This window comes from Branchiostoma lanceolatum, chromosome 13, assembly GCF_035083965.1.
Source record: "Branchiostoma lanceolatum isolate klBraLanc5 chromosome 13, klBraLanc5.hap2, whole genome shotgun sequence".
NCBI classification, from domain to species: Eukaryota; Metazoa; Chordata; class Leptocardii; order Amphioxiformes; family Branchiostomatidae; genus Branchiostoma; species Branchiostoma lanceolatum.
This window is the reverse complement of record NC_089734.1, coordinates 15,680,813-15,707,721: the sequence shown is the minus strand read 5'-3', so window position 1 is coordinate 15,707,721 and position 26,909 is coordinate 15,680,813. Positions and strand designations below refer to the sequence as shown.

At 44.4% G+C, this 26,909-nt stretch overlaps 1 protein-coding gene across 18 annotated transcripts in view; it reads right to left on the bottom strand.

Annotated features, from left to right (window-relative positions):
• LOC136447787 (insulin-like growth factor 2 mRNA-binding protein 3) overlaps positions 1-26,909 on the bottom strand; it is a 78,302-nt gene that overhangs the window by 31,598 nt on the left and 19,795 nt on the right. Inside the window, exon 1 of one of the 18 annotated variants that reach the window (XM_066446844.1) lies at positions 25,173-25,303. The exons of 7 other annotated variants lie outside the window; for them this stretch is intronic. In XM_066446844.1, coding sequence (XP_066302941.1) covers positions 25,173-25,189 — 17 coding nt within the window. In that variant the 5' untranslated portion in view covers positions 25,190-25,303. Of the gene's footprint in view, positions 1-3,450; positions 3,780-4,711; positions 4,852-4,879; positions 5,022-7,585; positions 7,690-8,157; positions 8,193-11,600; positions 11,636-12,437; positions 12,599-13,644; positions 13,752-15,274; positions 15,304-25,172; positions 25,304-26,909 lie in introns of those variants that run through there. 10 more of the 18 variants (XM_066446846.1, XM_066446840.1, XM_066446849.1 and 7 more) reach the window with 10 other exon arrangements.

Below are 26,909 nucleotides of genomic sequence, written 5' to 3'. Positions count from 1 at the left end.
CTTTGATGCAAAGGACAACACATTTGACATGTGCTTGTCAAACATGTTATGGGTTCATGCATAACTAACCTTTGCTATTACAATGGTAAAAGAAGCGAAACACTCTTGTGAAATCACCACAAAAAAACACAAACCTTTCTTAGCCTTTTAGATAAGTCCCATACAATTTAAACACAGTTTTATTGAAAGGTTTACATGGTGTGTGAAATTTTACTGGGACACCCAGCCTTTGAAACCATATACTTCAGAGCTCATTCTCGCTTTCAAGTGGGCCCCACCCTGAAATGCTTGCGTCAATGGATTAAATTATATCTAAGTGCTCCGTACCAATCAGACTAACTGCATCCTTAGAGACCGGCAAATATGCAGACAGATGCTAAGTCAGCACACTGTTTTACCGAACGTCTGTTGTTGTTATGAAACGTGTAACCCTTTGTCTTTGATGATAGGTGGAGCCTAAACCTCTGCTGAAGCTATGTCCAGTCACATATAGATCAAGTTCAACATGTTTTCTGTATACTATCGTGGGCAGTTTCTAGAACTGCAGCGTTTTGTCACGATAATCGCCGCCAGTCAGTTGATACTCCTCCCAGGACCCATTCACTTGAGCCTTCGCTTCGGGCTGTCACGGACTTAGGAACATGCTCTAAAGTCAACTAATGCGATTATGTGCAGATAGGTCAAAGGGTTCACCTACTATCACCGATCTAGTCCGAGACAGGGAGGTCTTTCTTTGGCACACAAGATCTGTCCAAAACCTGGAGCAGCTAACTGACCATGCAGATGAATGAACAGGGCAGCTTTCTTCATTGACCATGACCTCCAACCTTTTGAATAAAGGGGCGACCTTGCTCTCCTTCTATGCCCTGCACTCTGGACAATTTTACCTCATTAGGTATACTCAAGCATGTGCAACTGTTCTGTATATCTGGGTCATCAGCTTTTTTGCAGCAGAATTAGATGAAATATGCAAGTTGCAGTGTTCTGGGAATAGGAGGTGGCGGCAATTCCAATGCATTAGCGCATGACAAATGCTACTGTCAATTTTGGGTAAGATTGATAATTATGTGCCCACCAGGTATCAGGCATGTATTCATACTCGGTAGGGATCAGAACGGCAGAAATCTTAATAGCTTCACAAATGTGCTAGAATTTCAACATTGAACCCCTGGGGGGGTACAAGGCTACCAGGGTGGGGAGGTCGCATAGCTGACGACAATAAGACTTTTCTATTTAGCTGGGAAAAACATGACTTGAGGCAGGCTGGGAAGTTACGGGCCCCAAGGTAGTCCGCATTCCCCTGACAGAAAACATCCAACTGAGAATTAACACCCCAAATTTTGTGCCCGCATCTGCAGCAATTTGTGACACATCTGCGCTCCGAGAGCGTGAATTCCTCCAGCGCTGCGCACTTCAACTGAAATGTCACACTCAACTTGTCTAGCGAAGACGTTGCCAGGGCAACCCCAACCAAATTTATCTTGACTGTCATGGTGCGTGAAACTTATGAGGCTTTTAAAACTCCCAGCTACCTGCGCGGAATGTGAATCAAGCCTCCCAGAAGAAGGGTAGAAATCCCTCTTTTCCACCTCCCTGGGTCTCTTCTCCGCAAATTACCATCCTGTGATCATTGGCTGGAAAAGCCCACCTGGCGACTCCGCGCGCAGAGAACCCAACTACCCACCACCGCAAAACACCCTAAATTCAAATCCTCTTAACCTCGACCTTATGGAAAACCTCTCATAAATCCACGCAGAAGAAAGGAATTATAAAATCAACCGCTGAGCCACCATTCAGAAGACAATACGTCCCACACAACAAAAACATCTATTGCAACCGCTGAAAGCCCGGCCGGGATTGATTCAATGAGTGACCTGAATCGAGCGGACGCTGACCGGTTACTGACCACAGTCCGGCTAAGTTCAGAGTGCATCTCAGGTCAACATGTGGCCACCTAACTGACCCACAAATTACTGCAGCTCTACTACTAAAATAAAACTTCCCATAACGGATAAACTAAAAAGATCGGTAAAAAAAATATAGAGTTATGAACGAGGTTTCGGAAACGGTGCCTAAACACGTACAAACCTTCAACTTCAAGTGGTAGTGTTATTAATGGCGTCTAGACCATGTGTCAACAAAACAACATGCCCTATTTCACAGGCTGGTCTGTTAGGTTCAAGGGTCGTACAAACCGGACCCAGAGGAGCGTTCCCCCCCAACACCACAAGCAATACTTCAGTGTCTTGGTCCATTGACTGAAAATAAAACTGTTATGGTGACAACTTGCCAGGCAGGCATCCTGCATGCAAACAAGGTTTTCGGGGAGTCCAAAATGGATTTCCTATCAAAATCAAAATCCTTTCAAAGGAAATACATATATCATCCCACAAGCAATTACATGTACACCAAAATCAATATCCAACGCCATTCCCGATGCTTAAATCTCATTTCGTACAGGTGTATTTATAAGGAGCCAAGCAAAGACGTATCGAAGTACGTTCTCAAATCTATCACCGGCATTTTTCATTGTTTTCTTTTCGCTGCTATGTCCTCAAAATGTCTCTGAGAAACAAAAGAATGACTTGGTAACCTTAAGGCATAACATTCAATTCAGGAGCTCCCGAGAAGTTGATGTTGTCATTACTGCGTAGCTGTTGGGTACAGTTGCACACAGATCCCCATAATCCCCTCACAACCAGGGCCACAAAGTGTCTACAACCGAGAGTAGCTTTCCCCAACAGAACGTTTCAGTTGCTACTTGTCTGTCAAATGTGACCACCTTCTGTAATATACACCGTACATTGGTACAAAGCCTGCATGGTACACCTGTGCTGAATGGTTAATCTCGCAAAGGTGTCTACAACCAATCAACAACACAGTATTGCATAATCACATCAGGCTTCAGATGTCAAGGGTCATGTTAGGGTTCATTCACAGGGTTGCCTTTCAAGTTTCATGTCATGTCCAAACAGCAAAACCCCCTTGTGGGGCCCAGTTTTGTCTGGCACCTTTTTTTTTTAAAGCAAGGCTATGGATGTAATCAAAAAACACATTTCCACTGCCCGTCATTAGAAAATGCCAGTCTGGCACCGTCGTTGATTTAAAATGACTGTCCAACCCTCACACAATCACCCCTGGCTGCACTTCAACATGCGTGGCATTTAAACATGGCAGCCTGCATAGCAATGAGGTGCCAACATCTCAGCCCAGACTGTCTAGAATACCGAGAAGGAATACAGCGAGCAGAAAAGGCCTCCAGATGATCCTATCTTATCCCGCCACCCTTGAGTGCTGACAATTCTAATCAAGCGAAATTACAACTAGCAGCCGCGCGTGGGTAGTAATCACGGGGAACTATACACACGCCCGATAAACACACCAAATATGGCGGCTGACGGGGGACAAAGGGAAGGCATCGGAAGGGACGGAAAGAAAACGTGACAATACCACATGAAATGCGCACCAGAGAAACTGTAAGGTTGCCACGGCCTTCCATAGTTGTTCATCCACCAGTCCAAAGGTTCTGGGCACAAGTCCAAGTTTCCGGAAAGGACAAAAGCTGGCAATATACAGCAGCTGCCTGAATAGACGGCGGCACCGGGAAAACAGCAGCACTGAAAAGTCGTGGACTTGACCCGGTGACCCTTGCGAAGAGGGGGAATCTGGGAGTCTACGCACGTGAGGGATGGCGGGAACGAAAGCGCGGGTAAAAATACCGAACGCCGCCCAATTCAAAACCGTGCCACGTGCCCGGTGCGGGTACGCGGCACGCGTGGGAAACTACGGACTCCGCGAAGAAATTCCGCGCGTTCGTCGCGAACGCTAAAAACGGTACAGATCCTACCGACGCAGGGTGCGGCGTACACTTCGTCACAAAAGAGCCGCCCAACATACATTAACGCAAGCTACAAGTCAAAACAGAAGACATGCCTTTGCTAATTCAAAAAGTAGCGCTCGTTACGATTACAACTACAGCGCAACATACCGCACGATACCATGTATTACCACTTTCTGCTTCAAGAATAATGAAACCAGATAAGTTCTAGTGCGTTTTCTCACAAATGGGCTAAAGGTAAAGCAGCCATCCCTGTGTTTGGGCTTGGCTGGGCGGGCCCAGACAGTCACGTACAACAATGTTGAAATGAAAGAGGCAAACAGTCTAAATGTCATGGACTCTTGGCCTGTGGGAGACCAAGTACACCGCTTCGAATAAAAAAAGATTTAAGGGAAGAGACTAATACTTCTCCCATCGACCGGCTTATGAATAGTAACAAGCGGCTTTAAATACCTAACTACGGAAACGCACCACGCGCGCTAACTTGGGTACATGTACGTTACACGTGCAACAATACAAACACCTCTTTTATAAACTTGAACTTCATTGATACCAGCTCATCAACCAAGCACTTTTAAATACTATCGCACGAGAAAACCGAACCTAAATTAGAATTACACAGCTATGCGGTAGCAACGACGGCCAACCAAATGGAAGCGCGCGAAATTCAAACTATACCACGTGCGGGAAGCACAAATTCAACCAACTTCGCACAAGTAAACGATCCTCAAGCCAACTAGAAAAATCATAAATTGACAAGCTCTAAACTACGTTCAGTCACTTGTGCATGAAAGAAACCAGAAATTCCGGTTCAAATCGACAAAACTGCACTGCCGGCCGTGCCCGCCGGGCCAAACAAAAAGTGGTACAAACCGAGAGTCCGCGAGCTCGCACTCCTCGCTCTGGGTCGATCCGCTTTCCTCACCGCTGGTGGACATTTAAACGGCAGCTTTCTCCGGCACTCCTACTATCAAGATCGACTGTACTCACAATGCACAATGGGCACATACCTAAGCGTGCTCAGAATGTCTCATGACTGACCTTGGCGACCTTTCAAAGAGTGCTCCAGCTTTTGTGACTACTGCAGTACATGCACTTGGCATGCCAAACACTGGGACAACACAACACACCAAGGCCAAAATAACCCTCCTATAAGCGAGCTCCCCTCCCGCACCTAGTAACTGATCAGCTCCGTCTGACGAGGTAACGTTTCCTCCCCGCACTATCTACCCAGCTGATGTCGACGTCAGCATGCCATCTGGCTACTCTCAGATCGTTTACAATCCAGCTAAACTTGGCCCGTGACCCCACCATAACAACACGCCGGGAGAAATCAATGCAGACTGTGTAGCAACACCTCCCAAACGACTAGAGAAGGATGACTGGCCTTAAATGAGAGATAGCAACCTCCCACCAGTCAAATGATGCCACAAAAGTCCTTGAACACTGCCGTGGGTTTCCCTTTATGTTTATGTCAGAGGGTACCTACATTTGTCAGCTACAAGCCCCCCAATGGTCTGGGGTTAAAGCAGGTCAGCTGGGCGGCCAGAACACGTGGACTGGCCAGCTGATTGCAACAGCCAGGGGCCAGCAGCCCGCCACTTTTTGAAACGGCCACGCCAACTTTACCCGCCTCAGAATTCCCACGGAACGTCGCAACCAAAGTTGTGTTGGTAGGCACCCTGTTATTTTCCATATCACTATAAAATCCCAGAGCTACCGAAGTAATTCATTATTCATTGCTTCACCAAAGAAATTTGCAGAGAACCATCATTCATGCCTTGTCTTTCCTCTATACCTAGAAACTCAATTTTACAAGAATAAAACCTAACATTACCGTGATAGCGAAACGCATCTCCCAGTAAAAGGCTTTAATACTACCCTCGGAAACATTCCATTTGAGAGCCTAACAAAATTATCCCTCTTAGCAGATCTGCGTGGATTTGCCTAAAAAATATGGCCCCCTCTGCAAAATGAAGTTTAATATAACAAAGCACGAGCGTGCGTTGCTTATTGAAGTCTGGTTGGGGAGATAACTTAAGTGTAACACATGACTTGGCTGTGTACGTGACTGCCAGTCTTAATGCACTTGACACCTCACCCCCCTGCAATACATCCATAAATTGAATGCGAAGCACATAAGCACTGGAGGCACCTTTTGGGGAAAAGCCACAAAAGCTACAGCACTGTAGCGGAAAACAACACAGCCTCCCTCCCGTCTAGCTGCTACATGGACTGCGCGAGCCCAGCCAACACGTGTCCGTGTTTGGATGGGAACGACTATCATGTACCTTGACCCCTTGACCCGAGGCAAACTAGGCTGTCTGGGCGTCTACGCACGTGAGACCAATAAACGATAGCATGGCAACCAGAATAGCGGGAGTTTTAAAAAAAGGCACGTGGACGTTGGGACGGCGTGGGGCGGTATGTCCGAGAGCGCGCCGCCGTGAAGCGCCGCGTCGACGTTCGCCACCGAACGTACCACACTCCCCCGGCCTGCGAGTAGCGGCCAGGTACAGATGCCTTGGCAGCAGTTGTTTAAAAGCGGGCGGGCGTTTGTGACTTGAATTTCTTCCAAATGTACTGACAATGAAAACCACACATGGAGAGAGTAGTACGTGACGGAATACAATAGCTTTGAACTTGCCCTCTGCCCCTGTGTCTAAACTGGGACTAAAGATACAACCCTGATACAAACAGTACCCCAGACATTCATTGGCAACGTCAACATGAGCTGGGGCCACAACAGGAGACTACAGCGACATGAGCGCAGACTAATTCTCCAGGCTTTTGGATATTCATGATTTTCTCCACAGGAATCTACCGAAAATGGATGGGCCCAACTCGGTTAACACCCACGAAATAATATCTCGCACTAGGAAGCAAACCTCAAGCCTTCCTGAGCCCTTTGGTTCACCACACATGTTTCCAGATGAAATATCTTCCACCCACACGCTTTGTCATAAACACACGCAGCTTCAAAGACAGCAAGACAATTAGTGCTCGAAGGTGGGGACTACCTGAGGCAGTTTCAAAAAGACATGCAAGCACAGAAGGATGGTATTATCCATATATAAAACTGTACTAATGTTAAAGTTAACAATAACAGTAACACTGGTGGTGAAATCAACTGGCATTTTGTTCGTCCTGGTGGTAGTTCTTCGGAGTAGCCCCCGAACACCTAGCAAAATACACATACTCTGTAGATATGACACAACATTTGCAGACCAATATTCAAACTAACCCGGCGTCAAAACATTGCCCACAACACAATCTAATCCCACATACAGACTCATATCCTGCTCGGCAAAACTTACGAAAAAGATACAAATACACGTCGCTGCCGACGAACGTATCATACATATCTAAACGTGCGACTTCCAAATTTCGAAAACAGAGCAATAAACCCGACACCGAATGGCCACGGGAACGGACCACGGGAACATATCGCGCCGTGTCAGCGAGGCGCGAAGTTCAAACTGACCACGTGCAACAGAAGCGAACACGTGCGTGCGAAGCTTGGAAGTCGAGGCGCAGATTCTTCCCAAAGCAAAACATGACACGAGATATTCCTAATTCAGCAGAATAACGTATTAGGATTGGGTATGTTGGAGCCATGCCAGGGAACTCAGAGGATGAAATCCCAGTGCACATACAATCACTTGCACTAATGTAAGCACAGATCCGCAAAAGCCTAAAAACATGGAAGTGTCTATTTTGGATTCTACAGGCACCAATCAGGCTTACTTGTGGCGAGATGTTCAGCGGAATGCATCGGTGAAACGTTCCCCAAGAGCGCAGCTATCTCCAGGAGGCAGATAATGCTTTAGAATCCAGCCCGCTACCAGCTTAATCTACCCTATGTGATCAGACAGCACAAGCAGGGGCGTCATATGTCGATGGATTCAAGCCAAAAACACTACAAAACTGGCCACTGTCCTTGCCAGAGTGCCCGGCCAGGGTAGCTACCGACTAACCAACCGTGCAAAAGGTCTCTTTGTGCAACAGTAGTTCCGTCCACGTGTTGCGCGCTTCTGCCACTCGCGAGAAAGGTGCTCGACGGCGCCTCGCAGCGAAATCACGTGGATTACGTCGAAATCGAAAGGACAGGTACGAAATCCCGACACTTTCAAGAAGGTGGCAGCTCGAATTTACCAACACGTGACTCGAGAAACGTGCGCGATTCGATAAAAGTACAAAGCGCGCGAACTTTAAACCACACGTGCAACGGCGTACACCAAAAATAGTCGTAAAACGGCACGAGAAAAATGACCAGCGGAAAGGTATATATAGCAGACAGGAAAAGGAAGCATACCTACATGTACATGTGTGTAGTCATGCCCTCCCAGACATAACAGCCTAATCTGGCTCAGTCTGGGCACGTAATCAAAAATCTGCACACGCCTGGGAGTGTGCCATTATATATTACTCATTAATCATGCTTTTAAACTCCATCATTTATGCACGACTGATAAGATTATTCTATTATCACCTGCTACGAGCACAAAAAATTGGCTGAAAGCAAACTCAGAGAACACAATTTATCTCAGTTGTTGGAGGAAAATACATGAACTCGTAACCTTTCCATCTGTACACCAATACATGCTGAGGATATCCTGTGGATACCTCTTTTTGTAGCTCGGTGGCTTTCAAATGTACCGCCAACGTCATACGCGCATGGCACCGGACACTGTTGTTCCGAAAAGCGCTGCGAGAAGCGGATACTTTTTCGTGTGAAAAACAGAATCTGTTTCACCCCGACATGGATAGCGCCTGCCCCGGCACCTAGGCAGAACATGCCGGGTTGTCCTATATGACCTTCAAATTGTGCTTCACTCTAGATTGCGTTGGGCCCCTTGCCAGGTTTACCCATTTAACATGCAACACACACCAGACTTTGATTGCACACAAGCTGTTGTGTGATACACCAAACATTCATACTTTTTGCTTTCATCTTCAACAATTCCCTTCAACGTCTTCGCTGCCGAGACGTCTTCAACTCGTCCCGTCGTTTTGTCCGGCCCGCTACTTCGCACCACCCGAAAAACCGACCAATAACACTCCAGGGCGCCCGCTTAAAGATTCTAATCCTCAAGCAACAACAACATGTTGAAACCTAAGCTCTGTCTTGCATTGCGCGCGAAACTTGAAAAATCTAAAACGACTCCGAGGCTCCCACTAGCTCACAGCAACAGCACATACCTGTGCGTGCACCCCATGTCCTCTACGACCTTGACGCAAGACAATACAGGGAAGCAGACAGCGGTGCCAAGTGCTACACTCTAGTGTACATAGATGTCTGCCACCTCTGAACAGATGGCACGTTTCATGGTGGTTTTACCAGGCTGCGAGCAAAGTATTACAAACTACAGAAAACACCGTCGCTCGGAGCAAAAAAAACATATCCGCACATCATCCAACAGCCGTCCGTCCGTCCGTACAACAAAACATTCCGAAATCCATTCCCCATATGTGCATCTTACACACAGTACTTTTGGTTGGTTGCAAAATGTGCTGGTTGGGAAACATCTAGAACCTGCAAAGTGGCCTTTAAGAATGTCGACCTGGCTGACCATCAAAGCCTCCAACCAAAATAGATCTGACCTGGAAGTAAACTGCCCTGAACTGACCCCATCACCACAGCTGGGCCGGACTCCAAATAGCAGTAACCATTTACAACCGGCAATCGACCATCTTTGCTCCACCCGCACTACACAATTATTGATTTACAAGGCGGCCTAAAAGCAATTAAAACGGCCACAGATAGCAACTTATTGCTTGACATAAACGTCAGATAATACAGAAACATAGACATTTTTTACCAACAGAATATCTTCAATCTATGCAAACAAAAACTGCGCCAGTTGCACAGCTTTCCTAAAAAACATTCTTGCTCAGGGAAGCCCATTCGGAAATTTCACCCATCATTTTCTCCCGCCCGCAACCTACTTGACACCGCTTCTGAATGTGCTTGAAATCGACCATCATGAACTTGAAGTGAACAAAGGGCCTGACCATGACCTCGGCGAACCCTCGGCAGCGTGTGGTATGCTCTTAACGTAAACATGAGGGTCTCCCATCCTGGCACTGTGGGACCACCAATTACGGCATTGCTACACACATAATGACCACTATTAGGACTTCAAACAAACAACCAGGAGGAACTTACCCTCTCAGCCTATGCTAGATTTATGTCGACTTTGACCAATAACAACTGGAGCGTAAAAACGTGTTAAACAGAATGGACAGTTAATCAATTCAGCTCCAATGCTCCAATGACACACCTCTGCAAAGGTCGTGTTTTACGAGCGCTAACGTCCCATCCGCTATTGACCGCTTGTTAACCTAACAAATTAATGGCTATAATAAAACCGCAAATATATCTACAAAGTTACAAGTATCTACAATGCAAGATGCTAACACAATAAGTCTAATAGTAACACAAAATAATTTCTACAATGTTCGGCTAGTTTTACAAAGATCTAGCGGTAGAATATTTGGTGTGCCCACTTTACAGATAAAAACTCGCAAAAACAAACTCGAAATCTGGCGTACAATCGCACAGTACACGAGCCGCTGATAAAAGGGATATGTAAAAGCGATATATAAAAGCCTCTTCCACGCGCAAGCCACGTGGCACTCCTTACGATATACACTCACAACAGGGTGAGACGCAACACAAGACACTTCCACCATACACAAGCTATTTTAGGCTCAACAATACAAAGGATCAATGAAATTGACATTGTAACATTTGTTGCATGCCCCCAGGCCAGTTGCATAGGAGCACGTTTTAACCAACGGCAAAAATCTAAAAGGTGTATACAAGCAAATGATTTTATAACAACTTATCTCATGAATTTTAAAGCGGCAGTCATCTTTGTATACTTGAAATTGATATATATATACAGTATACATAACGTTACATGTAACAACAGGTTACCTATTACATCTCGTGCTTTACGAACTTACGCCAGTCATGAGCTTGGCTTAACATGCCTTGTGGGTCCTTTTAAACGGGCAACAAGTGTCCGTATGGCTAAAGCGTATCTCAACATTTACGAGGCAAGCGATAAGTAATTTACGTCCATAAAGCCAGCTGACATGTAAATATTTCATACCCCAAACATCATGATACAAATTAATTACACGGCATTACGTTTCTTAACGATCACCACTAAAATCAGAATATGTAACTTTTCCTCCGTATCTATGATCTTTACGACGAGCGTGTTTCACCTCGGTTACACACAAATCCCCAACAATAAAATTAAGCCTCCGTGATTCAGACGGTTTAGAGAGTTTTATGGCCGCTTTCGATAAAACAACAGACGCCGTACGGTAAACTTGTGGCTGTTACTTCCCTATAGTATCACAATTGCCAGCAAATACTTTAAGAAAGTCTGATAGTCAGCAATTTATAATGATCAAAGGCAATGTTGTTGAACTTGGCTTTCAAACATGCCTCTTGGGTCAGCAAGCATACGCATGTTTGCGGATACAACGTCTGATATATCGAAACTAATTGTCCCAAAAGCGAGCATTGCGGCTGTTTAAGCTTCGAAGTTCTTCCACAATCCTTTCATGTGACATGAAAATGGCAAGCACAAAGACTCATGGCATGCTTTGTTGTTTAATATAACGTTGCAGAACGTACATTCAACTTCAAGTATCACACAATGTTACACTTGACCTCAGTCTTGTCCACCGTGTCGCTTTGAATGAAAAACAAAGCTAGCGGAACATGTAAGTCGTCACTTACCTTGTCAGCGCAGTGATCATGCAAAATATCGACTTGTCCTTGATCGCGAATCAATCGAAACAATACGGTCAGCCCTACCCCAAATTTCCAAAGCACACAGAACGTACAAGACAGTTTGGGATTCCAACATGTTCCAAGTCTACCTCTCCTGGACAGGGGCCAGCAGAACTACACTGAATTCGCACAGAACAAAAGACCGCACTGTTGGGAATGTAACATTTAAGTTACTGTGAACACGTGCCAAGGCACATAACTTCGAGATCTCAGTCCACATCAGAAGCTTGGCAATTACCAATGTACGCTGGGCCCAAAGAAACAAAAGATCTACATGTCTACATCGCGGAGAAAAAAAGGAAAACACCAAGTCTGATAATATACTCAGTACCAACGGACTATAAAAACTGCCAGTAACAACACGTGCCATTTATAGTAAGTAAGCCATAAATGGAGACTATAACACCTTCTCGTAAACTGAGTTCACTAGCCAGACTGCTCCAGAAATATCCATCCACTAACTTTGCTACGTACATCACAAAGGCTTTGGCACCGATCCAATGACTTTTCAAGGATACAATCGTCCTCCGGCAAATCTTTCGCTCGGAGGTTTCCATTCACAATGAAATGTTCTCTTCCATCGCATACAACTTACGCTTGGCGGTAAAACATCTTTCTAATGTTCGTGCTGATGATACGCAAATGTCAAGTGATGTTTTACGACATCGACGTATAAGAGACAAAACGCGCGAACATGAAACGTTCATAAACAATACCTACAAAGTAGAAGCCTGTTACACCACACTACATACTACAAGACGTGAACAAAAAGGAAAGCCTTACCTTCTATTTGTACACACAGCATGACCGTCGAAAAACCTAAACTGATCTGTCAGGTAAGAGACCAAGAATTCCGAACACCTTGACCTTGCTCGCCTACACGTGCATACTACATACTTCAACTCACCCCCAACCGCCCACGTGTTCCCTCCGTTTAATTGTGTACGAATCCTCTAACATGTTAGGAAAGAGGGCGGGGTAAACAACGAACAAATGACGCCAAAACAATTGTTTACCACCAAGAGTGAGATATCGTCATACCGCTACGTAGCGCGGTTAAAACAGTGCACTTCGTCATCAAAACACGTCTGCGCGTTAAGAAGCATTTTTCCGTACAACACGAACACCCCCGTATCGAACAAACGGGCGAGATCGACCGTAAAGGCGGTACACGTCAACAGACGTGAACCTTGACCAGTTGTCCTTACATAACCCCACAACAGAACAGTCCTGTCCAGCCTAACAACGTGATTGGTCAACGTTGCTATACTATCCGCCAATCACAGACGGGCTACAGAAATGCTAATGACCTACCTTTCCTACAGGTGGTAGCTACCTACAACTTACCGATCGCACGAATATCAGGTGCTTCATACTCATCAAACGTTGATTTGTTTACTAATCCCGTACGGAAAGCTTTTTCTAACGTCCGAAAGTCTCTATCTTACACTACTGGGCGGTTTCTTCGCTTATCGGAAAACGGGGGGCGCGAATTTCGAACGCTACACGTGCACGTGCTGCTATCAGTGCAACAGGCTAAACGGGAAACACGACTTGGCAAAGTATTCTGTGTACGTGTTACAATCACCTTATCTCTGATGACCCGAGCAATATAGAGCAGCCATTTAATACCAAACAAGTACTCACGGCCATTGAAAATACATCTTGAACATGACCGCTATCTACGGGCGAGGGAGATTCCTCAACACACCCACGTTAGGTAAACCTGACCCCTACTGACCCAACTACTCTCCTCCAAATTGCCGACGATTTAGCTTAAACGCTGACATAAAACACGCCGGGTTGTCAGAGAAGGCTGCAACATTTTTCAGTTGCACAACAAACACACCAAACCTGGCCGACCCCCTCCACGGCTGGAACAGTAACACAGAGAGAAACCCAAAGATTTAACCTTGTCACACATGAAATACGACCCCTTCAGTTGTTCGCACATAGATCACCGAGCGGCGAATCCCCGTCAGAAACCTACTTTTGTGTGGGAGCTTCCTGCCGGTCGAGCGACATTGTGCTCTATTATGGTAGACTGCTTGTCAGAAACATCCACTCGGCTACGGGGGGAGATGGTTGGACTATGCAATTCATTTTCCACCAGAGAAATTACCACGTTCACCCGATATGTTATTCCACTCGTGTACCAGCTCGGCTCAAGCAAGCAGAAACCCATTCAAGAGGCATTTAATGCTCCACTTTGAAATCCTTTGTTATGCAAGATTTGGATACGTGAGGTCGTACCAAAGTTGAACTTGACCCATGACCCCTAAATAACAATGCAGCTAGGGATTTTAAAGGAGGGCCATGTGTTTACCGGCATGGGGTAACTCCTAACTTCAAGTCCAGCTATTTTCACTGCTTTCACAACTTCGACGACTACGCAATAGCGCGGGAATAATGGCGGTGCAAAATCAAGCGGACTTGTCCGAGGAGGCAGACAAGTTTATATCCTAATTAAGGTGACAAGTACGATCCCCTGACCCCTCGACCTTTATCAACACAGCAGAGAGGGGTGTGTGCACGTGAGGGGAACACCAATGGGAGGAGGGCCAAAACAAATGCGGCTCCCGCGCGAGACACGAACGCCCGGACCGAATTTTTTCGAAAGATTGACTTGTGGCGGGTTTACGGCAACATGGCTGACAAACAATTAGCCGTGTGTCGCATTCCGTAATTCCGGGAAAATTACAAAAGCGGCGCGATCAACACTCCTAGAGGGGCACCTCTGCAGAAAAACTACCTTCCAATGCAGCCACACCCCTCTGACCCGACAGTCTGGGTTTCTGAAGTGTATAAAATGTCACAAAGATCCTGTTTAAGTGCAGAAATGCACCCAGATGGAAGCCAAGTGTATTAATTTTGGCATATTAACAGGATGGGGCCCAGACGGGTTGTGCATACAAATGCGCTGTTGAGTCATCAATACTTGCCGGTTGACTTTGAACATGCAGCCGGCAACACTGGGAGAGGCCCTCCATTGTTTCTTCTTACAGGTGAGACTAAACAAACAGTTACCAGACAAAAAGACGTGATGGAATGAGCACCGAGTGAACTTTGCTACAAGTTCCACTGGAGCGGCAGAAAAAACAGCCACAGCCTTTTGTCTACTGCCAACATTGGCAACCAACTTGCCTAGCTAGCAAGTTACAGCTGGCAATGAATGAGGTCGGATAAAAACAATAGCACGTGGTACGCCACGCCACCGTGGGCACGACAATAACCCCGGCAAAAGCGCGCCGCTTCGGACCCCGTGCACGTGGACACCAGCGTGCTGGGTAAAATCGCGCCAAATTCAAACTCTACACGAGGAAAAGCACAGAACGCTAGTTTCTAAAGTCTCCCTTCAATAAACGATAGACATGGAACCATTCCACAGAGCGTTACAGGCCTATGACCGCGTAGTATACAGTATACCACGTCGCGTACTAGCTGTGCTACGTCGTCTACCAAAACAGGCATGAAAAGCCTTTCCTTTCTACTTCTAGGGAAAATTCATGTGAAACCGTTCAACCTACAAGCAAGCCGCAGAAACTTTCCAACATGAACGAAATACGCGAAAGCGCAGCGCTATACTATACTACACACACGTGCGCCGTGCGGAAACGTACCCAGAATCCAGCATTGCCTTCCGACACCACCTTCCCTGGGCAGAAATGTACTACACTGGCAGACATGCAAATTAGGTTTAGCCACGCCTGTGCCCTGCTGACCCCATAACCTGGCTTCGGGTCATCCTGGACTCCGTGGTCAGGTGACCGGCTACGCGCCACCTTCAAATCTCCCCACGTGGACAAACCGAACGGCCTGCCGACAAACCTACGTCGCCTTTTGTACGTTCTAAACAATCATAAAGGTTCTAGCAAAAATTTCACAGGGTGGGGGGACCTTCTCAGCCAAGGTCAACTCGAATGTTTACGTTGCGTCTGGTCTATGTTCATTTCAACCTCCACTCACGTGCCCGCAACTTGTCGGCACCTTCGCAAATTGAGCTCTTTCCGTTGTTTCTTTGTTCCGAAAGCGGCCAAGATTAGTTTTTAAATCCTGCAAGTGCAGCCGTCTACACACGGACATTCTCTCTTGTTAAAAGACCGTCTGGAAGTAAACAGAAACCAGACATCACACACGTGTACAGACTTTAAACCTAGCCTTGGGGAAAAAAGACTAGACATTTTTTGTCCTTTTAGACTCAATGAAAGCCTTCTTCGTCTAGAAAAAAAGAGCACGGGCAAACTCGACTTAAATCTTTCAGTAAGTGTTATATTGTTATATTACGACAGCTACATGTCATGATCAAAAAAAATATAGCTTTTTTTCCCAACTTTTTGTTTTCTGTAACTGTTGTCACTCTCAAACTGGCTTTGTTCCTCTTTTCAAGTTCCAATTAAAATTCTCCGCGGTGCTCTATGCATGTATCCACAAAGCTATTGCCTACCGCTTGCAATTAACTGTCTCAGTGTGTTATAATTAACAAACAACCTCATTGGCCGCTCAACATAACATGATCTTTTCCAACCAATCACAATGGGAAAGGCAATTTTGAACTCAATGGAGGAATGATGCATTATGTCATTGGCACCATAATCACAATGTCGTGTCGTTCAAATCATAAACCATTAACAGACAGTCTTTGCTCGCTCACGGTCTGTAAACCCCTGCCACACATGGGTACCTTTGATCTATTGTTCGCACACCTTTGCAATGTTAAGTACCAATCACCTGGGAGAGCCTGCGAGAGGAATTAAGTGCCAGCATGTCTAATTCAAAACAGCATAAAGGAATATACATTATACCTTGGCGAAATAATGAAAAACCCCAAGCCTGGCCTCCTAAGCCTAAAGACTTTGAGGAGGATTCTTGAAGCTAAAAATGGCTGGTAAATTTCCACACATTGGTGTGAGAAAGGCAACGTTGTCTCTGCTTCTGGTTAACAAAAGAAACGACGGCCTTGACCGTCTGGTTTCCATAGACAAGCCAAATACCAGGGAAAACAATGGATATAGGAACGCCTCAAATTTGGGTTACGGCTATTTTTGATAAGTTTATAGCTGTCTTTATTTGAAGATAATTTGCTTTCATTTCCAGATAACAATACAAAAATTTGCAATGTTACGCTCAGAAATTTAGTGGCACCAAAATGCCAAAAGACGGCCTAATAATGTCTTGCCATGAACAAAATTACTTCCAAGATGTTCTCTAACACCTATGTTGCTTAAGTTTACAAAACCTATCTAAAAAAACACAGACAAATTAATGATACAACAGAACTCAACAGCACAATAGTGCCAGATGGTAATGCATGCATTAAGCGTCTAAATCACCGTTCTTAAGCATACTACTATTCCAAACATTACCATAAATATACGTCCATAAAAACAGTTCTACCAACTTTTTGCAAGTCAAAAGTATCTTTTCCACTGACAGTGTAGTCTTTTTGGTTTTGTTGGAAATTAAATGCATAAGGTCTAAAACACCTGCCGACCTTAACATCATCTAAATGCTGGACAGGTGCACTAAATAGTCAGCTGGGTTTCATCTGTCACTGTCACCTGTAAGCCACCTACTCCCCAACCTCACAACCATCTATCCAGATTTATCATCAATCCATCAAGAATCCCACACAAATCTCACCAAACGTCACCGATGGAAGCAAACCGCAGTGTTTAACTGATTCGCTTTAATTTTTGAAAGTCAACTTTTTTAGAATACCAAAGAGGCTCAAGGTTTTGGTCCATTTTCGGATTTCTCTCTGTTTACCAACAGGAAATTCTTCAGAAAAAACTCCCACGGCCAAACAATGGAAGTGACCTGAACTTGCTCCTAGAAGTCAAGGTGGACGACCTTTGACTTTACGGATCTGCTTGGAAGTCTGGGCATATTTTTGCGGCTCAGTTCAATTCAAAAGGAAACACTGACGGACACACGATCACATACAACATTTCTGTTTGGTGTACACTCCTAAAACAAGGATATGGTTAACAATAACAAGTTACCTTATTTCAAATTTGAGGGAAATTTTTGCTTCGTTGCGATCGTAACTTTTCAACGTTGATCGCAATTCAGGTTCCCATTTGTCAACCCTTCATTGAAGACCGCTGGAACTAAGGGAGCGAGTATTTAGTGCCAGACGCTTGACGATCAATGAAAATGTTATCTATTGCATGGTTGGAGTGATTAAAAGACCCAACAGAACACCGCACGCTGTCCAGTGCATGGCCTGAACTAAACCACGTGGACATAAACACAAAGACGTTCCAGAATCACGTGGCGATCCCAACGTGGTCGGACGAGCGAAAACAAACCGACGGGCGCGTAACCAACGCTTTAACGAAAATGTCCTTGTTTCAACGCTTAAGTTCTACAAGATTTTGAATGAATCTTAAAATAACTTTACGTTCTTTCAAGTATGAAATTGACAAAAATATTTGCATATAGCTAGCATGCGTCAACGGATGTTTCCAACGATTTGAACGACTCTATGATGCGTCCTACGTAAGCTGATCCCTCAGAATCATAATCCCATCACAGAATTCCAAATCTTTCATTAAAGCAGAATTTTAATTAGTCTATCTTTCACGGCGGGGGAAAATATAAAATGGCTGACATCTTCTCCCCCAAACTGAGCACCCCTCTATACATGCTAACAATCTCAGCCTTGTCATGTGACTTATCTTCGCATGCAAATAATAAAGTATCTCAATATTTCTGACAGAAACTTTGCCCTGCGGCTAAGTTGGGAAGATTATTAGATTGTGTCCTAGGGTGGCCCTGTTGTATTGATCAAGTACAGGCGCTGCAAACATGCAGACCAACTGGCTGCCTGGGGCAATGTCTGGAGCCTACAAATTACAACTGTGACTGGGGTGTTTGGGGGGAAAACCCAAGAAGGGCCCCACCAGACAGTTAGAGAGTGCGCCGGCAGACAGACATCCTGCATTCATTTTCCTCTCTCTCACCCTTAAAACCTTGACCTAGCCCACCCACCACCCATGGTACACAGGATCTGAATACTAATCGGAACCTTCTTCTGTGTCAGTACAACACGGTGCCAAACAGACAATTAGCCAACGTCCCCATCTGGTCTTTCCACGTACTCTAACAATCCGCCAAGACGTGTTTAACTCCACGCCGCACGAAAAACCCGCTCCCTACACTTGTATCCGATCGCCAGCGACGGGCCTGATGTTCGATATCATGTGCAAACGCCGCGTACACGTGGGGGTCAAGTCAAAACAAAAGCACGTGGGTGGCCACGCCCCCCAAACAAACCGGACCAGTTGGCCGAACTAAAACTCGAGGTCCCCACGTGATCGGCGGCGTGCAGCGCGAACCTAGCGTGTTATGTTCGAACATATCACGCATACCGCGCGTTATCGGAATATTTTGACCATCCTAAAACAGAGGAACACCTCAAAAAGGACTCAAGTAACGTGCTCATTTGCTTGACACACTCAATACTCAAGGAATGCGAACCCTGGCCTCAATACAAGATGTGCATACTAATGAGCCCATAGCTCAATATCCTTTATTTCCCAAGTTCATGTAACGTCAGAACGATTGGATTTGCGTCCATACATCTTCTTCAATAAGAACGGCGAAGACCGCACGCTAACCTTATCAGACTCGCTTCGCTTCCGTAAGACGTTCAAAGAAGCTCGGCAAGTAGATATACTAGTGGAAGGGAGGGGAGGGCTTGATCATGTGCAGATCCAGTCACAACATACGCACGTGGCTCGCACGCTGCGAGTCGTCCAACCAGCTGGGCACGCCAAATCTACCGTTTTCACGTGGACGGCGGCGTGAAAGGTACTCAGCACGCGGAAGTAGAAAACCGAAACCTGTCCCGCGCGCGCTCAAGGCATCCCGCAAAGACGCCCGTTTTTCGATAAACACCGTCTTTTTCGCTAAATCATAACACTGTTCGTAATTACAACATTCTAACCGTTTTTCAAAATGATTTACACACGATAGCCCGTATTCGCTAGAGCAGTATCTTTTCAAGATCTCAGTCAGAGTCAGGCCGAAACTTGGCGCATGGGCGCTGTGATTTTTCTGTCCACGTGTAAGAGGATCCATTGGTCAATCACACCGGAAGTCCGGTCAAAACAAAACAAAGCGCACGTGCTAGGCTACAGGTTCAGTTAAGTTCAGAGGTGGCTGGCTTGTTCATGTGCGCCACATGTGAAAGATCTATTCCCACTACTTTATCCCCTGCTTAGTTTTCAGTGCAGGAAAGGGGCATTTCTGGGTTTCTTCCATAATACAATCAGCAGCCACGTTTTAAGCATTCTTTGTCAAGAACGCCGTGCAGTTGAACTTGAGTTACAAACGCACCAGTCAAGCAACGTTGACATTTTGACTACATCCGCACTTGGCCTCGAGACAAATACTCGCCAACAGCACGATATGAAAAGCAGCAAAGACGCCAGGTTTAGAGTTGCCCTTAAAAGAGGCCCCTTGGATTTTACAAACCAAAGTGGGTCCATGGCAGAATTCCAAGAAGTAGAAAATACTACTTAGAGCAATTTGCCTTTTTTGTGTGATCAGTATATCATCGTTATTAATAACTGCGGAAAGTTGAATGCGCTTCCCTCTAAATGAAGCCATTTTTAAGGATTTTGTAGTCGACAGTCAATGTTCTAATACAACACACTGTTCATCATGATCTATACCCTGGGACCCAGGAGACATATTCCTACCATTTGAAAAATGGCGGTTCACTAAGATTAACATCATATCTTCCGTATTGGATAGAAAAGAGGTACAAACCGTAGCCGTTCTCATAAAAATGACAATGTCTCATGCATGCAAATGAGCCAAGCTACATGTCATGAATACAAAAGCGCTCCTGTTTTTCTCGCTATTCTTTTCGCCACACAATATGGCTGAACTCCATTGTCTGTCGCTGAGTCAAGTTCAAAAGCGTGTCCCTTTGACTTGTCTGCTGTACTTATGTCACAACGACGTACAACTACAAAGCCCTCGTGGCGTCAGTAAAATATGTACAATTTCAAGGCACCATCTTTGAGGTGTCTCGACCCTTTATTTTGAAGACTGATGGCATGTTTTCAATTATTCCCAAAGTTGCAGGAGCTCAATGAAGTGACCTTCTTTCACTGCAGGGGGGGGTCTAAGATGCACTTTGCATACTGAGTAACGACAGTGTTTGTCAGTCTTTCTGTTCCCAAGTTTCTCAGCGAGGAAATAATGGGAGGAGATCAGCATTTCATGAGTTCAGCGATTAAAGATGTTTACCAGATGGGACCGGATCCGTCCTTCCTGGCTCCCAACGATTCGGAGTCTCCGTGCATAAGCGACATATCTTTCTGTCAAAAATTGATTACGCTAGGAGCGATAGCTTACAAGCAACAAATTGGAGGCGTCAAGAGTTTCATATGCAGACATTTTCCTTACGTTTTTTTAATGTTCACAATAGAGAGATCTTATATTCTGAGTCCTAGTTGCAACGAATCGCAGCGCCTACTTCCGATTTCCACGTCAATTCCGTCAACGGCGACACATAATCTTTGATTGTTAGGAAACTCCTCTTTTACGTAGAAGGGGCTATCTTCATTTCAACAGTCACAGTTATCAAACTACCACCTATGTTATGTGCGTTAGAAGAATACTGGAAGCAAAGAAAGAATGTCGCAACCTAACCTCCAAGAATGAGTAAGGGGTTATAATCAGTGTCCATCCGAGTAACGTCACCAAACATGTGAGCGTTTAAAGGGAAAGGCGCCACATTCAAAAACAGCACGAGCGTACGCCTATAACTATAAGCGTTCCAGTTTTACTACTGCCACTTTATCAGATAGCTGATCTTTGGATAAGCTTCAAAAGTACATTGACATCTGGGACGTTTTCAACTTAGCCTCGGCGCACATTAGACACGATGGTTGGGACAATATCCGTCGCCGGAGACATTCCAGACTCGTGTAAGACAGTACGCCACGCTCGAATTCAGCTCAAAGAGCGGCCGTCAAAACATGACCTCACCCAGTGCCCGACCTTTTGGAAAGACAACCTCTTACGCACACAGAAGTCATGAGAGGGAGGGCTTGGTTTCAAGTGTGTAAAAAAAGCAAGCAGTAACTCGGGAACAGAATTTACGAAAAACTGACCGCTGCGTAGGTCTAGGAGCTGTAAACATGGCTCCGGTCCAGACATGCAAATGAGGGCACGGATTGTCACTCATGCCAGACCAGTGACCCTGACCTCCTAACCTGGTTATGTCTGGGGCACAGCGGAGGCACCACAAAGTTTACCTGGATAGTTTTCAAACACAGTAGGACAACTTACATACACAGAAGCTAACATTCCGGGCTTTCGTACAAAAATACAACAACCAAACTTATACCCAAGTGGCAAGATGTAGCATTGCAGCATGTAACAAAAACGTCAAAGTCTAGATCTGAAGTTCACAATGATGTTTAATAAGACTCAAAGTAAGAACACGTACTGACCAGTTATGTAACTTTCATGGTCAACAACTCCATGTCAAAATGGAATCCTTGGCTATATTCTTTGACCATACATTTTCTTTTTGTACAAGTTATAGTGCAAGAATTCCTGTTGTAATTTTTTTTTCGAATTCTGCAATCACCGACATAAACTATGATAAAGTAACTGTTGTTCCTTCTTTAACAGTGCCCCAAGCAAATGCGGAAAATGCTTTACGATCAAAGCGAGTATATGTAGTGTGACATCTTTTATGCATCTTTCTTTAGGCAACGGCTGCGTTGATAGTAAAAAACGCAAAATGAAAACAACCATTTCCTGTTCTTTTTACGACAGTATATATTTAGTTTTATGGCAGTCAATACTTTCTGCTTTGTATTTTTTTTAAACATGCCATTTCTACTGAACGTTACACTAAGCGTGACTTCCTTAAAACGTCCACGCAGAAAGAACGCAAATTTGACATACTACTACTAGCACTACATCATAAAAGTATTTGATGCATTCGCACAAAAGGCACACACACAAAGCAAGAACCAACTTTTGTCATGAAAAATGCTGCACAGCCATAACACAACAACTTCAAATACTACATCAGAAACGCACAATAGAATCCTGGACAAAGGCCTGTAGTTCAACTACACAGTCCGGACAAAGAAAAATGACGACCTTTCTTATGGAAAGAAGGCGGGGTCTCCCGGGCCAAGAACCTCTAGTCTTGCCTGGTCCCAAGCCTAAGGCCTTACACACTGCCAACCTGGCGCCCAGACATGCAAATCATGTCCTGCTTGAATGGTGCGCCAATGACCTTGCAACCTACTGCCCCCGTTCCTGAAGGTCATCACCGTCCCCATGGTCACGTGACCGCCGGGCGATCAATGGTGGGAAGGGCGCGCAAGCACAAATCCGCACGTGGACGGACAAGGACTGTAGTGCGAGCAAAAAAACTTTCCGCATTTTGCAGCATTCTGTCTGTTACTAACAATGTTAGAGGTCAAGTAAACAGTCTGGTTTTGGGGGGGGGGAAACATTTCACAGTTACTACTGATGAAAAAAACCTTTACGTACGTAAGTTTAAGACATAACACCAAAGAACTAAAGGCAAGTGGCTGAGTTTCTTTATCAGAATGTTTTTAGTTAAAATATCTCCGTTGTTTTAGTCTCGGCTCTTGCGTTTGTGCAAGACGTGTCACTGAACTTGGCCTGAACTAATTGAAAACCTGTCTGGAAAGTGAACAATAGTCTGGGAGATTTACACTTAAATAAACATTGGGACTTTGATAGCGAAAGCCAAGTTGCCAACAACAAAATTCCTTTTTAGCTTAAAGTTATCTATTTATTTTCAAGCCCAAGGAATGGTCTAATTTAGAAAGAAATGTAACAGACATTTGGTAAACTTTAGCATTTTAAATATTTGCATGTTATAACTCAATTTCTCTTCAAAATGTCTAAGGCACATAACACCATCTTTAGACAAAAACAAAATTCTATTCTTTCACACTCTGTGTTTGTTTGTTTCTTTCTTTGTTAATGTTTGATACAGCGGCAGTACTTTGTCATAACTCTGTATTACAGAGCATACTTGAGGTCAGGGGTTACATCGAGTAAAAAGGGGGAGGGCCGTTTTTTTAACAGCCACTACGCTGTAACTTTGCGATTGTGAGTTCTGTGCGAGAAAAAAAATCAAACATTCCACACTTAGGCTTATAACACATCAGCAAATTGGAAAATACTGCACAAGCATTCATGGGGAGGGTACAAATGTTTCTGTTAACCTTTCCAAACTGGCCTCTCTCTACGGTTTAGATTGAAACGATTATGTCGTATCTACCAAAGCCCTGTATTGGTCAATCAGCGCAACAACCCTTAGGGGCGACATACAAGCTTTACAGGCAAGTGGGGCTGTTACAACAGCCATCAACTTCAATCAGCAAGACTTTTCATGTGCCATGTTTAACATAGTAGAAGAATATGCCATTTGCAAATTGGAAAAAATTTGGCCATCAAAACAAAGGCATGAAAGGGCTCTTTTTCAACCTACAGGGTAATGCAATACAGTACATATGTATTATAGCAAGTTTTATAGCAAGCTGAAATCATATAGATTTTGCAATCATGATCAAATTTGCCAAAAATAAAACATACAATTTAACCTGGGCTATTAAAACCAGTAATTGAACTAAAATTGGAAAGCCAAAATTTCAAGAAGCCCCTCAAGGCTTTACAAGACCTACTTTCAATCCTTCTTTTTAAGGATCACCATAAATTCTTGGCTTTGTGACATAACTCCTACCTAAGCTTTGGGGCTTTACCCAATATCGAGATTAGGAAAATAATCTTTCCTAACCTGGATGTTGCAAGATTTGAAACATTTGAGCTTTAGTATAAACACTCCCATTTTGTAACCCAGATCTTTTATTGTAACAACTCCCTTACTGCTGTTACTGTATGCATGAGCTGAGGCCTAGCCGGCCATGTTTGAAAAAGCAACCATTGCTTTTCTGGGTCAGCTAACTCATGCAACCTAAACAGGCTACTTAAAACAGAGTGGTCTCATTTTTCGTCAAGCTAACATAAGCTGATCTATTGCATTGGTCTAAATACAATCTCCTACAATTGAAAACATGTGACAAAGGGCATTTGAAAGTGGTAGTCAGCACTTGTAGCTTAGCCAAGTGTCCCAGATCATTTTAAAATGCAAGCATTTCATTTTAACGACCTCTACTAAGATTCAGAAGCTTTGACAGTGAGGCAAAGCCAAGCTTTGAAATAAGTCCACCAATGAACAAAACTGTACACCAAATGCATGACATGGGCGTGGAAAAAAAATGTGCAAAAGAAAGACCCTCCCATTTCTACAGCCATGTTGGCCAACACCCGGCAGCCATCTTCCTCTAAAGGGGTCGGCACACAATCAAGACCACTAAATTAACATTCCTGCCGGCTGTACACTGATTGCCATCACTGACCAAACAAGAGAAGACTTTTCCTCCTTACCTACTTAAGCCTACAAAGATGCAAAGGAAGAGATACAGAAGTTGCCTTTACCTGGGGTATTCTGGCATTCTGGTGACGTGGGAAGTGTATGTGACGTAGGGTGAGGTCCTATGGATTCATGTACATGCAGTTTGGCCCAATCTTGCAACCCTGCCACGTGGTCAGCACTGGATGACCATCTGATACCCAACCGGTCAGGGGGTCATGAATATGCATGAATATTCATGAGACCACGCCCTAAAGGGTCAACAGGTATCCCAGCAACCATTGTGGTGGTCAGGACCATTAGGAGTGACCAGGGGAGGTTTAACATGTCATAAATTTTAGCTTCAAAACTTCAGCGTTTGAGAGCCATTTTTTTTTTTGAGAGCCATTTTGTCGAGAACTCTGCAAAGTACAGTGACATCATACCTGATGCAATTTTACATTAAAATTGTCTTTTAACTTTTATGGACGTTTTTCTCTATGGACTTGAAATTTTCTTTTGTTTAGTCCAAAAATGACATACCGTACGGTACAAATTAGCTTTGTGAATGAACAATTTTGCCACTGTGGCCAAGCAAATAATGTACAATCAAGTACAGTACACCATCTTTGCAAATGTTATAACTAAACAAGTTTGGTAATATTGATGGATTTTGCTACACAGTGAAATTATTTCATTCCTGTATATTGTTTTTGTAGGTAGGCTATTTCATGATTGATATTTGGATAAATTCAAGTATCAAGTAAGTAAGTATTTGTATAAAATCATATCACGTGTGACCTTTGCCTCTATCACAGTGTTTCATTGTTAAACTTAGCTGACATATCAACTTGTTTCAGTAGAAAAACTGTACAAACAGTTGAGATTTCAAGTTAGGGATAGTTTTAGATTTAGGTTTTCTAAAAACAAGTGTGAATGCATTTGTCGAATCGGTAGAAGAAAAATCCTTAACTGATCTGTTGATCTATCCAATTAAGTTTTCCGAGTATGAACAGGAAAAGTAAGTTATTCAGTCTTTTAAAACTTCCCTGAATACCTAGCTGAAGTAATTTTGCATGACTCTTGTCACCTCTAACAGTGTGTCAGTGTGTCTAAATGTCCAAAAGCCTTTTATATTGTTGTGGAATCAGACTCTAAATTAGGCCTAAGCCAGTAGCAAATGGAACGTTTCGTAAAACGAACAATCATGTGCGCGGAGTTAAGACCTCAGATGTACCGCGTTTTATCGGGACACTACCCACACATGTACATGCAGACTGATACTTAATCAACCTCTTCTCGCAAAGCTAACAATAATCGTTACAAAGTGCTCCGCTGATATTACATTTCGCTGATTAGTCCTTCTAACGTGCGTTATTGGGAAGCAATTGTTGCTCCCTTTGATTACAACATGTCCGAACACGGCTCCACAATAAGATTAAAGTCGCATAAAAAACCAAAGATAATAAACCATTCCACAAATACCCCGCCAAAGCGTCCGAGGCAATTAGAGATAATATCAAAAGCTGTGATGATTTTGGCATTTGGGCGTCTGGGCCGCCATTGTGAAAGTTTGAAATCCCAGTCCGCCACCAGCGGTAGTTCTCTTATCAGCGACAACATTTGTCGGGCGCGCCAGACACAACGTCGCAGCAATGACATCGTCAAATGGAACTCTCCTGCCACAATGACATCATCGCATAAGTCCTGTCTTAAGCTATTCGCTCTCCCAGGCACCGTCTTGTTCGGAGCTACTTGTTTGTTCGAATTTCTAACCCTTCCAAACTTCCCTTCCAACAAATCGCCGCTTTCTTGTGAAGTGC